The following is a 13178-nucleotide window of genomic DNA, read 5'->3' on the forward strand; positions in this document are numbered from 1 at the left end:
AAACTGAAGACTTTTCAATCTATTGGTGATTTAGTCTGTAATGAACAGTAATTAACAGTGCAATTAGAAAATGAATAATTCAAATGCTCTCTAGAAAATACTGATAGAATATTTCATCGGTGATTCTCTCTATAATTGATATGATGAACAGTATCTAAATTACTGGATATGGTGAGATGGGAAAATTCTCCACAAAATTGTGAGCCTCGTCCACGTGGCCTCCTCGACACTGTAAATTAACCATGCAACCATAATGCTCCTTTGATGGTTATATTCCTAGCTTTCCCGGATGCCGAAGATAGAGGTTTTGAAATCAATTTGATATTTAGGAATTGTGTTCTTTGAGAGGACAGAAGCAATGAATTAGATTTTGATTTATTGAGTTTTTGTAGTGAATATAAATTTTTGATTGTTTATGTTATATTGTACATGAGGGTGAATTTATATTTTCATTTAAAATTTAAAATTTTATTGATTTTGGATGTTTTCTATAATTTTCAAAATAATAGAAGTAAAGTGTAAAATAAAATAAACTCTAAAATGTTTAGATTAAATTTTTTTATGAAATAAAAGTTATTAAAACCAATATACATGACCTGAATCGTAAGTTTAATAGGTTAGCTTGGATTCACTCGAGTTTTTTTAATTGAATGTTTTTATTTCTAAATTTTTTTTATGAGCCACGTGTTGGTAGGTCTATGCATCTTATCTAATTATTAATATTTTTTTAATATTACCTTTATTTAATGCATTTCATCTCCTTTCATATTTTTTTTAAAGTCATCATTTGTTATTTAAATGTCTCTTTTTTATTTAACTTAAAAAAATCAATTTTTTTTTTTTGTTTTTTCAGTCTCACACACCTATCATGTTTGTTCTTTTAAAAAAACAATTGTTTATTTGATACCAAAATAGTCCCACTTGCCCGGTTGTTGTATAATTAAATAAAAAATAATTTAAAAAATAAAATTTATTAAATCCAATGGGTTGCAGACCTAAATCGCAGGTTTAACAGATTAACCTTAATTTACTTAGGCTTTTTATAACATTTTTAATTAATTATTTTTTTATTTTCATCATGAAATATTGAATTTCTTTGTGATTGGATATCATTATTTGTTTTAATTTTTTTTATAAGGTTGTCATGGTCATATAACTCAGGTCGCTAGCTTAAATAATTAACTCGAATCGACTTAACTCAATCTAATATATTGTTGTTTTAATATTTGAAAATTAAATTTTAAAATATCACTTTTTAGTATTCAAAAACAGAAGTCGTTAAATTTTAAGTTTATGATTCATTTTTTTCTTGAGGGGCAATGGACTAATAAAGAAAATTAAGTCTTGAGGTGAAAACATTGTACATGTGTGCATTATTCACTCTTTCACAATTTATTTTGAACTCAAGCAATGAATTTTTTTTCATTTTGACCCTTAAACATTGTTTTCTTGGATTAAGCCCTTCTATTGTAAAATTCAAAACTAATTGCTTCTCATTTGTTAACCAAGAGCAAAATTGAAAGAAAAAGGATCAAAATGAAAAGAGTGTAAAAAATAGATGATGGTTTTAAAATTTTATTGAAAAGTCCAATTTAGTTCTTCAATTTATCAAATGATCACTTTTTGATCCCTTGAGTTGTCTAACATATAATTTGGTATAAAATTTTAATTTCTTTATTTTTTAGACTCTAATTTGAAAAAGGAGAGAGAGACTCGTCATATAGTCGATTTTAATGTCACTGAGTTCTAAAAAAATATGTTGGATATCAAAGTTTTAGGCAAAAAAAATATTACCTCAATTCTTCGATGATTGTCTAGGTATCAAATTCTAGGATTGCAATCGACGTGTTATCTAATTTTTTTTTTAAAAAAATAAAAGGCCTAACAAATAGGCATGCTTTGTTTTCCTATTTTTTAACCCACATCTTACTCTCTAACCTCTTTGTTTATTTTTTTTCCTTTTATGTTATTTAATGTATTTTAAGCCTTTGAAATTAAAAAAAATATTTTTTTATTCAATGATATATTTTTTTTAGTTTAACTTAACAAAATTTTTTTTTTATTTAGCTTAGAAGAATTAGACCTGTTTTTATTATCTCAATCTCACAAGCCTGTCATAGCTAGGAGTGTTCAAAATAATCGATTAATCGAGAAAATCAAAGAAAAATTAACTGAAAAAACAGAACCGAAATGAAAAACTAATTAAACCGATTTTCAAAACCATAAATTTTAACAGGTCCTGTTCGTTTTTGGTTTTGAACCAAAAACCGGACCAAACCAAACCAGACCCATTAAAAGCCAAAGGTTACAAAAATCTTTGAGGTAATATTTAAATTGCAATCTAACTGATTAACCATAACAATTAACCAAACCAGACCCATATATGATGGGATTAGGTTTCCTAGTTTTTTGCCAAAAAAAACTGGATTTAACCGAACCAGACCAATTTGATTTGAACCGGTTTTTATTCTAGTTCGGTTAATATTTCACAAAATTAATGTAATTCAGTTCAGTTGGTTTTTTGAGTCTAAGCTAAACTGAACCAAACCGTGAATACCCCTAGTTATAGTTGTATTTGTTTGCTAGCTTAGAAGAATTAGGCTGCCGGTTTGGTTGGTTGACCTAGTTTTTTAATTAAATATTGTTTTTATTAATTTTATTTTTTAATATTGAGTTAATTGGATATTGAATTTCTTAATTATTTCAATTTTTTTAAAAAAAAATTATCATAATTTCATAATTTAATATACAAGTTTTTTTTATTAATCTAAATTGATTCAATTCAATTTAATATATTATTATATTAATATTAAAAAAATTATTATTACAAGTGTCACCATCTCAATTTTTTAAAAAATATCATAATATACAATGAATTTTAAATTGATTGTTAAAATATCTTTTCTAAAAAACATGATAGTAATTATATTGAATTTCTTAATTATTTCAATTTTTTTTAAAAAAAATTATCATAATTTCATAATTTAATATACAAGTTTTTTTTATTAATCTAAATTGATTCAATTCAATTTAATATATTATTATATTAATATTAAAAAAATTATTATTACAAGTGTCACCATCTCAATTTTTTAAAAAATATCATAATATACAATGAATTTTAAATTGATTGTTAAAATATCTTTTCTAAAAAACATGATAGTAATTATTAAATATTTTTTAACTAAAAAAATTATCCGACCCCACGGCCATCAAAATTAAAGTAAGGTAATTGAAATTGAGGGGGCCACGTAGAAAGCTTTTAGGGAAAGAAAGGATACCAATCCATAAAAAATAATTACGGCCTTGTATAATAAACTAATCTGACATGGGCCCACAGAACACCCCCAACAGTTTTAAAAAACAAAATTATAACAAAAAACAATTATACGGGCAAATCCTTACAAATCAAGAGATATTTTACTATATATTCTAATAACAGTTTTATTTTATCTTTTTGCGGGATATTACTTTTATTGTTTGTATTTTTTTTAAACAACTAAAATGTATAATTATTTTTTTATTTGTTATTTATTTATGTTAGATAAAGATTATCACACCCAACCCGAGATCTTTGAATTTGAATTTGACAAACACGAGTGTTATAAATATTTATTTATTTATTAATATAATTATTAAAAAAAATTTAAAAAATATTATTACCATTGAAAAATAACTATAGATTTAATTTAAAAGGTAAAATTAATTATTATTATTATTATTATTATTATTATTATTATTATTAAATTTTTAAAAAATATTATTACTATTAAAAAAACTATAAATTTAATTTGAAGAGATTAAAAATTATAAAAACTTGAGTCAAGTAAATTTAATATTATTATTTTTATTATTAAAAAATATTATTATGTTTATTATTAAAGAGACAAGACCCAAGTAATTTGAGTCAATTATCAAAAGTTTAAAATATTTTTAATATTTTTAATATTTTACAAAAGTAATTTATATTGACGCGCTACAAAACACGAAACATAATCAAGCAGGGAAATCCTCAAATGCCTGCAGGCAATGTAACCAGTGACGAATTTACAAGTGCTACCTTATGTCAGAATTTAGTAGAATGTTTTCATAATTTTGCTACTCCTTTTGGTCTTGGAAGTGATAAATTACAAAAATTAGCCTCCCATCTACAGTTGGCAGCTAATCTTCTTTAGAATAGCAAAATTGCCTTAAGTTTAAAGCATTTCTGTAATGCACTTTAAGAAACATAACTATTAAACCATCATGAAAAACTAGAAAAAGAGCAGAATTATACAGGAGTTGTGGTGGGATTATCCATTACAGAAGTAACCTGGAATATGTTTTGGCAACACCAATTGAAGGATTGAAGGAGAGGAAGATAGTGTCTTGTCACACGAACACAGGTCTTCACATGGATTTTCTCTGAGAAAACAATTAATATGCAGATTAGTCTACTTTTCTTTCTCCGTTCTTTCTTTTGGGTGCTTTTGAATGCGTAAATGGAATACAATTCTTGAAAGTTTTTCTTTGTTATGGAGAGGAAGCAATGATAGCAAATGTTACAGAACAGACCCAACTACATGTCAAAGGCTCCTTTAATACCCTCGAGGGACTCTCCCATTGATTTCCTGAAGGAAAAAAAAACGAAGAAGAAAATTAAATAATCGAACTTCTAAATAACAAGTAGGACATTAATTTGATTTTGAGGCTAATATGGATTTTTAAAATATAGGAAATGTAACAGACAAATATGTCTCAAGTTCAATATGAGAGCAAATACAATTTCGAATCAAGAACCAGACAATAACTTGAGGATATGACCTGCAGTCCGTGAGTAAGCAACTAGTTCATAACAAAGTCAAGAAAAGAATCCCACGAGAAGTAGAAGAAAGAAGATTCAGAAAAGCATACAAATTAAGTGCTAGTCATAAAAAACAGGACATTTTAGTATCACAAAAGTGAAGTGACAACTACACCGTATTACTGAAAAATGTGATCATAGAATCGAAATGAACATTCAAGACTTTCAGTAGCATAACTTCATTGTTGAAGTTTCTTAGAATCAAAATTGCGTGAAAATTTAATTACTCATCCACACAAGGCACCACAAGTTATCAAACAAACAACATGAAAAGTCAGCCAGAGGATTATTTCAAATAGAGAAGAACAACAATAGAGCAACTATGATTGTGACCTCAAGTTTGTAAGGTAGAGAAACAAAGATGCCTAACTCCACTCTATATGTTGGGTTTGTCTTAAATTGTGGGTTTAAGTGAGAAAAGAAATACCCATGTGCTTACTCCATATAAAAAAAAAATTTGTCATATTTTAGGGTAAGACTTATTTGTGAGTGATTTTATTGTTGTACACTTTGGTTGCTAGAGAAAAGAGAGAAAAAAGTGAGTTTTGAGATACTTTGAGATTTTAGGTGGGAGCATTTTTTGTGACATTATGTAATCTTCTACTTTCTTATAGTGAATTTCTTTTATCATATCTTTCATGGAGTAGGCCTAAGTTACCAAACTACATAAATTTCTTGTGTGATTGATTGTGTTTGTCTTTTATATTTCTCTACTTAGATTTGAGATTTTAGGGTTGTTTCCACTACACTATAATTAGGGAGCACACTCTTGGTTTCACTTTCACTAAAGATAAGCATTTCAATTGTTAAACTCACTCCTGTTATTTCCGGAAACAATGAGGGAAAAGATGGATTACACAAATCAAGGAAGCACGAACAGAGAAAAAAACCGTCAAAATTGAATGAAATTAAAGCACTATCATTGTTCATGATATTTGATGTCATGAAATTCATTTTGTGAACCAGCACTCTAAAAGCAAAAGGGGTACAATTTGACCAAACACAAGCAAGAAATTTGAGCATCATATAATATATTTCAGGTCTCGAAACCCAAATCAGTATATTCAATAACAAAGCCCCACCAAACTGCCCTGTCCTGAAAGTCGATCTGCTATTTTTGACAAAACATGTGATACATTTTTTTATGAAGTGTCATCATAAGTAAAGCATTTTTGTCAATCTATTACTTTTAACAAAATTTGCGATACATTAGCTAAACTATGTTTTTCAATGTTGTGGATGATGCAAGTTGAAAACTTTGATAGGTCTTTTTTGGCATGTACTTATAATTTAGGATCAGAGTAACTCAAACATAGCACCAAAAGCCAGCACAATTAAAGGTCACGAGCCAGGTTGTAAAATGAGCCAAGAATAACTTTTAAATAGATGAGAATAATAACCTAATATCTTGCAGTCAAAGGATCTTCTTCAGAATCCTACTTGTATATTTCATTTCAAATGGCTACAAACAAGGACAACAGTCTCTAGTTTGACAAAGTACCTCATAACAACAAAACAAGTATTTGAGCATAAGAGTTTGAACCAGCCAATTTTGCCACTATACTGGCATAAAATTCCTTAAGAGGACAAACAAATAAGAAAATCACCCCCCATGGCAAAAAAAAAAAAAAAAAGCAGATCAGAAATTGAACACGAGATTAAAGTTCCATTGTATATTCCTCTCCAGCCAAAAAATGAAATATGCAGATCATCTGCTTTTCATGCTATGCCTCAATTCCACATACAGCTCGTAAACATGACAACCAACTGTCTTTTGTCCTACCTAGTATCTCAGGAGCACTGGCTTCATGACTATCAATATGGGGAAAGTCATCAAGAACACCTACACTCAGTACCTTCTTTTAAAAAAAAAAGAGATTAAAATTAAGTATCTTCTTCAACTGGCCTTATCTCCAGAGCAGCAAGTTTCTCCTCAGTTCCCCAAAACCACTTCCACAAAGGTGTTATACATCATAGTACTTAACAGAAGACCAAGGTCCAAGAACACATTTCTCACCAAAATTCACTTCATCCTGCTTAGGAAATGGTCATCAGGCTAACTTCAAATTCAACTATAGTACAACAAAGCATAACCCGCCCAATTTTCAATACCATTGACGAAGTCATATGTTAAAGGCAACACTTGCACACACATAACTCTAACCAACTTAAACAGATGCATGTCTCATGATGTTGGTCAATTTTTTAGGATAAGGGAGAACATGGGCAGAGGTAGAGGAAGTTTCATTTAAACCCAAATAGATGAATGGCTAGAAAAGTCACTAGATAAAAATGTGGGAATACCATCCACTAAGTACATCAAAAACCAACCAGATACCTCCAGATGTTTACATATTGATAATATAATCAACCCAATTAAAGGCCAGAAACTTATTCACACCAAATCTTGTTGTTCTATTACACATAAATCTAATCATAAACACCCAACGCACTCCAAAGAATCTTCATTGAAGATATAATTCATAAAAACAAATTGCTTCACCACAGCTACTCTTGATCTCCCCAGTGAAGTTCATGACATTATAGCATATAACATAGAGATTCAACATCTCTAGACGATAACAAGCAAAATTCCCAGAATGTCAGCATGATTCAGATAAGAAATATCAAAGATCTCAAACCAGCTGCATCACAGCTAAAACCATAAAAAGTTTTTAAACTTACTTATACATACAGTACTTGTACTCTTGACTTCTTGTGAAATCTTTCTCTCCTTCTTCAAGCTAAACAGAAAGCAATAAAAAAAAAACTTATAAACCAATCAAACAAAAATCAAACCCAACTAAAGAATCCCATATTCAGACTTAACTCACCGGATCACTCTCATATATAAGCTCATAACAAATTGGAGAGAGACACTTCAAAGCGCAATTCTCCTTTGCTGTCATCGAAGTTTTGCATTGTTGACCCCACAGCCCACTGTTTCCATCAACAAATCACAACCCATCAAAGAAAAGACACCGAGATATGTGTTTGTATCACTAATATCCTAATAGATTCACAACATGTTGTTTCATATAAATTTTCTCAAGAAACAAACTGAAAGCAAGAGAAAGAAAAGATACGTGCATATAAATAGTTTTTTTTAATTCACCTCTCTATATCAGCATAGCACTCATTCTTAATTTGCCTGACCTCAACATCCTGTAATCTCAATAAAAAAAATAAAAAACAAGAAGAAGAAGATCAAAATAAAAAATAAATAGAGAAATAATTACATCAAAGAAGGCAATGAAAAGAGAGAGAGAGAAAAGAAAAATTGGGTTTACAGTAATCGGGCGAGGAGACTTGGAGAGAACTGAAGAAGGGTTGATAAATAGTAATACCAATAGAAAGAAAAAGGTAAGAAAGGAATTTAGTCGAGACTTATCATCAAAGTAATAATAAGCCATATCTATCTCTACTCTGAATCTATCAGTGAATGAATGATTATTGAACTCGCTGTGACAGAGAACACAGGAAGAAGTAGAAGATAGAACTAACTAACTACAATACTTTCTTTCGGGTCATTTATCCAAGTATATGAAATACCATAGTTTAGTTTTGATTCAACCGCAATTACGAACCTGCTATTAAAAAATATATTTTTATTTTTTTATTTAGAAATGAGGAAAAAAACTGAGAAAACCAGAAAAAAATAATAAAAAAATCAAACCTTAAAAAAAACTGATTAAACCAATTAGAATTTTAAAAAAACCAGCCAGTTCGATTCGGTTTTGGTTTTTATAAGCTTAAAACCAAAAAAACCGAACCTAACCGAACCCAAACCGGAAAAAAAACCGAGCTAAAACCGAAAAAACCAAGTCAAACCGGTTTTTATCCTAAAAACCAAACCGAACCAAAACCGGTCAGTTTGAACAGGTTTCAGTTCGATTTTAGTTTTTTGTTTTTAAATTTCAGTTTAGTTATTTTTTTTGATAAAAATCAAACCGAACAAAAAATAACCACCTCTAATTTTATTAATATCTATTAAAAATAATAACAATTATAAAGAACAAGTATTCTTATTATTAATTATTAATGATTGTTCAGAACCGCTGATTCATTGCTATTATAATAATGGTAGTATTTCATATTAAATTTCAACATAGAACCATAATCAAAATCAAAAGTTAAATAAGATTATAAATTATTAAATTTCAAACTCATAATTCAAATGTGATATTTCAACATTATTTTTATTTATTAATTATAATTCTGAGTTAATATGTGTGTTTTTTAAACATTTTTTTTATTTTTACATATAATAATGGTAGTGTTCCATATTAAATTTTAACATAAAACCATAATCAAAATGAAAAGTTAAATAAGATTATAAATTATTAAATTTCAAACTCATAATTCAAAGTGTGATATTTTATCATTTTTATTTGTTAATTATAATTCCAAATTAATGTGTGTGTTTTTTAAACATTGTTTTTATTTTTACATTTTTTAAGTTGTTAATAAATTATTTGAAATTTTAAACAACTTGTTCATATGATTATTTGTTTTTTGACGATTTTAAATCATGCTTATATAAATTGAATATGAAAATGCATAATATGTAAGACAATTTTAAAATTAACATAACAATTAACAAAAACAATATTACAAAACTAGTAATAATAAAAATAACTCTTAACTAGAAAAATAACATAACATAATAATACACTTAAATCCTATCTATGTCTTCCGTGACGACGAGTGGATGGACAACTTCATCAATAGTATGACTACCACCTGTCTATATGATCTCATCCTTCGAGACAACATCATATAGGCTCAATGTCTCTTCTAACAAGTCAAGTGTGGTACGACATGTCTCAAGTCAAGAAGATGCATAATAACGAGCAAGTCTATCATCACATTGAGATCACGAAGATCAGCCACAACACGTCAACAATCATATAGCAATTGTCCAACCTAATATGAAGCAAATAGAAATTATTAATCCATAAATAAAATACAATGATTTTTTCAAATCCTATAAAAAGTAACAAATACTTACAATATTTTGAATCTAACGTGCATGTGGCTTATACTCCATCTCCTCGCGTAGAGGAACTTGTGATAGGTTAGGTTTAATGATTTGACTTGTTATACTTAAATACCAGCCCATGTATTCCTTCTCAGAAATTACAGGATGCATTTCTCTAAAAATAAAATTTATCCGTGCATCCCACATCGATATATACTAGAGATGGTGAATCATCTAATTATAATCAACATACATACCCGAACAACTAATGAAATGCAACTGATCACTCGTATCTATATCAGACAGGATGTGTTGTTTAAAGTCAAACTGTAACATCACACGATCCGGCAATGGAACTCAACAAGAAAAATATGAGGGAGGAAACTGATGTCCATAAATTCATGACCGATATGCATATAACAAGAGCAGGTGTCATATTATCTACTGAATAAGGATTCCACACGACCTATTGAAACATGAACAATGCAATTTTTTTCTCATTATTTATCAATATCAACCCATGAAAAATTATCTCCCAACATTTATACATATCAAAAAATTTCAACATCAACCTATGCAATAATTTCCTAACATTTACCTATATTCAAAAAATCAAACATCAACGCAAATAATTAATTCTCATCATTTACCAATGTTAACACACACAATTATTTTAACCGATTTACCAATATCTAAAAAATCAAACATCAATGCAAGTAATTAATTCCCATCATTTACTAACATCAACACACACAATTATTTCACTCTCAAAATTTACCAATATACTTGATTTAATTGTTGTCTATCTAACTCGTTACAATAAAATGACAAAACATAGGTTGGATTATTTTCAAAATATCCCACATCATCTGTTAATAAATAAGCAATGAAATTTATTAAATAAGGTTTTCAGGAAAAAAAATTTTAATCTAAACAACATAATTTATATGTTTAATAACATATTACCTGTATCCTAATGGAAGTTGTAGATGAACTTAAAAAACCTGGATAAACATAATAGGTGTAGACTCAATTTGTGACCGCCCCAAATGCAATTACCACCACGGCCATAGCTTTATGTACAAGAAACATATAACAATTAGTAACCAACTCAAATATAAAAAAAAACATAATATAAAAATAACAAATTTATTACATTTATTTTACCTGTAAAAGTAATAAACATCTTCCAACTTGCTTTAATTTCTCAAAGCTAGCTTGACATGGATGCTTATACAAACATGCAAGGATGCCTGAACCCCAATTATATAGTGGAATGGACTGGAAATCCTCCAGTAGTGGTAGGTAGAACAAAAGCACATACGTCCCACTAAGATCTGTGAAAGTATATTGTCAAACATGTAAAGTATGTATGTTTTAACATACTTGTACAATATAACATCAAATTCAAATTGAATAATAGACAAATGAATATGATAATTGAACTATTAGTATGCATAAACATACCATTATAGGATCTCATCATCATAATTATTGGGTAACTCAGAAAAGACAAATGAATATGATAATTGAACTATTAGTATGCATTAACATACCATTATAGGATCTCATCATCATAATTATTGGGTAACCCAGAAAAGCTTTTTCAAAGCCATCTTATGGATAAAACGTTCTCCTTGAACATTTCAGAAGAGGGTACTTGTCCAAATGCATGCTTAGATAAAGTTATCTTATTCTGGATACCCATGACAGTACATGCTTACCCATCTATAGGCAAGCCAAATAGAACTACAACATCCTATAATGTGGGTGTCATCTCCTCGACATGAAGATAAAACATATGAGTCTCTTGTCTCCATCTCTCAATGAGTGTTGTGAGCAAGTCATGATCCATCTTTATGTTCTACAGACATGTGATGTAATAAAAACCCACATGCATGATGTATCGAATCACCGAATCTGAAAGTGGCATCAACTTATGAAATCTGCAATAAATCTTACCCAAATCCTACATAATAAAAGAAAAACATTTGATGTATTAACATGAATTATAGGATAATTAGCAGAACTATTAATCATCTTTGTCAAATGAAAAAAGGGGCGGTTTGGTTGGACACACAAGTTTGGCTGGCGGTTTGCAATAAAAAAATGGTATATATACTCTTGGTGACAAGGGGAAGATGATTTTAGTGTTTTGATAGAGGATTGGACAGTTTTTTGGGTGATTTGACAACTGTTTTCTCTTGGGTTGTTTTGGATTTTAGGGTTTTTTTTTTGTCTTAAGAGTGGTGGTAATGAAGGAAAAGAACTGTAATATATATATAACCGCAATTTTGAATTACAGTTTTGTCATAAAATTGTTATTCTGAATGACAGGTTTTTAACAACCATAAAAAGAGAACCTCTCATTTTATCAAAAGAGTATGTATCTCCCATTTTACTACTAAAATAATTTATTTTTCTATTATTGCGATCAATTTTTGCAATTTAATCTCAAATAACATGTCATTGAAATTTAGCAAAAACCGTAAGAAAAAAATTATTATCTTAAAAAACTACTAGACCTATCGATGTTATTTGTTGAACTTGAAACATTGATGCTAGTAACACAAAAAAGTCTTTTACAATTAACAATAAAATAAATAAGAAGAAGAATATCTTTAGAAAATAAAAAAATTTAATCCATAAAGACTTACCAAATGAATGTCTATTGCTTAGTATGTTAACGCAAACACTAATGCCAAAGGGAAGAAGTACTGGTTTAGTAATTAGTTTTTATTATTCTTGGTGCTCGTTATTCGTTACAGGCCAAATTAGAAGTCAATTTTAATTTCAAAAAAATATGCAGGTATTGGTTTTTCTATAAAAAAGAAGAAGAAAGATTTAAAATGTGAACTAAATTTATTGCATATGTTTTGTCGCATGTGTGTGTGTCACGATGATCGTCCTCCTGGAGCGGGATTTAGAGTGAAAAGGGAAAGAACAAGGAATTCTTGTTTCTTATTAGTTAAGAGAAAATAGAAGTCATCACTTAGTATTACGGTCACTAGAAAATCTATTGGTTTGCGAGAGGCTGGAGAGGGAATAAATTATGAATAAAGAGGACGTATCACCCAGAAAACACCTTACTTAGGGTAACTTGCACTGTTGTTTGTCTGAAATAAACTAAGGTCATTGTGTTTTCTAACTATTGGTTTGTCTAAGGTTTAAGAAAAGACCTCCTTGGTATGGAGGTCCTTATCTTATCAGGTTAAAAACTTAACCATTCTAAAGTCTCGACGCATAAAAATACAAGGAACAATCTTTTTATTTAACACTAGAAATACATCTTACGTATAAGTTTGTAATCCCAGATGTTGAATGGAACAAAATGATTTTTTTGTATTTTTTTTT

General features: G+C 28.8%; 1 protein-coding gene across 3 annotated transcripts; it reads right to left on the reverse strand.

Annotated features, from left to right (window-relative positions):
- Positions 1 to 4061: 4061 nt before the first annotated feature.
- On the reverse strand, positions 4062 to 8376 carry LOC133670141 (uncharacterized). 3 transcript variants are annotated; one of them, XM_062090628.1, is made up of 6 exons: positions 8134 to 8371; positions 7959 to 8008; positions 7678 to 7783; positions 7529 to 7587; positions 4555 to 4610; positions 4062 to 4404 (listed from the first exon to the last, which is right to left on the reverse strand). In XM_062090628.1, the coding sequence occupies exons 1-5, from the start codon at positions 8254 to 8256 to the stop codon at positions 4559 to 4561; spliced, it is 390 nt and encodes a 129-aa protein (XP_061946612.1). In that variant the 5' UTR covers positions 8257 to 8371; the 3' UTR covers positions 4062 to 4404; positions 4555 to 4558. The 3 variants fall into 3 exon arrangements, with proteins under 3 accessions (XP_061946612.1, XP_061946614.1, XP_061946615.1); XM_062090630.1 differs by having other exon boundaries at positions 4062 to 4610; XM_062090631.1 differs by lacking the exon at positions 4062 to 4404 and having other exon boundaries at positions 4555 to 7415; positions 8134 to 8376.
- Positions 8377 to 13178: the final 4802 nt, after the last annotated feature.

The sequence above is a fragment of the Populus nigra genome, chromosome 12, assembly GCF_951802175.1.
Source record: "Populus nigra chromosome 12, ddPopNigr1.1, whole genome shotgun sequence".
Taxonomy (NCBI): Eukaryota; Viridiplantae; Streptophyta; class Magnoliopsida; order Malpighiales; family Salicaceae; genus Populus; species Populus nigra.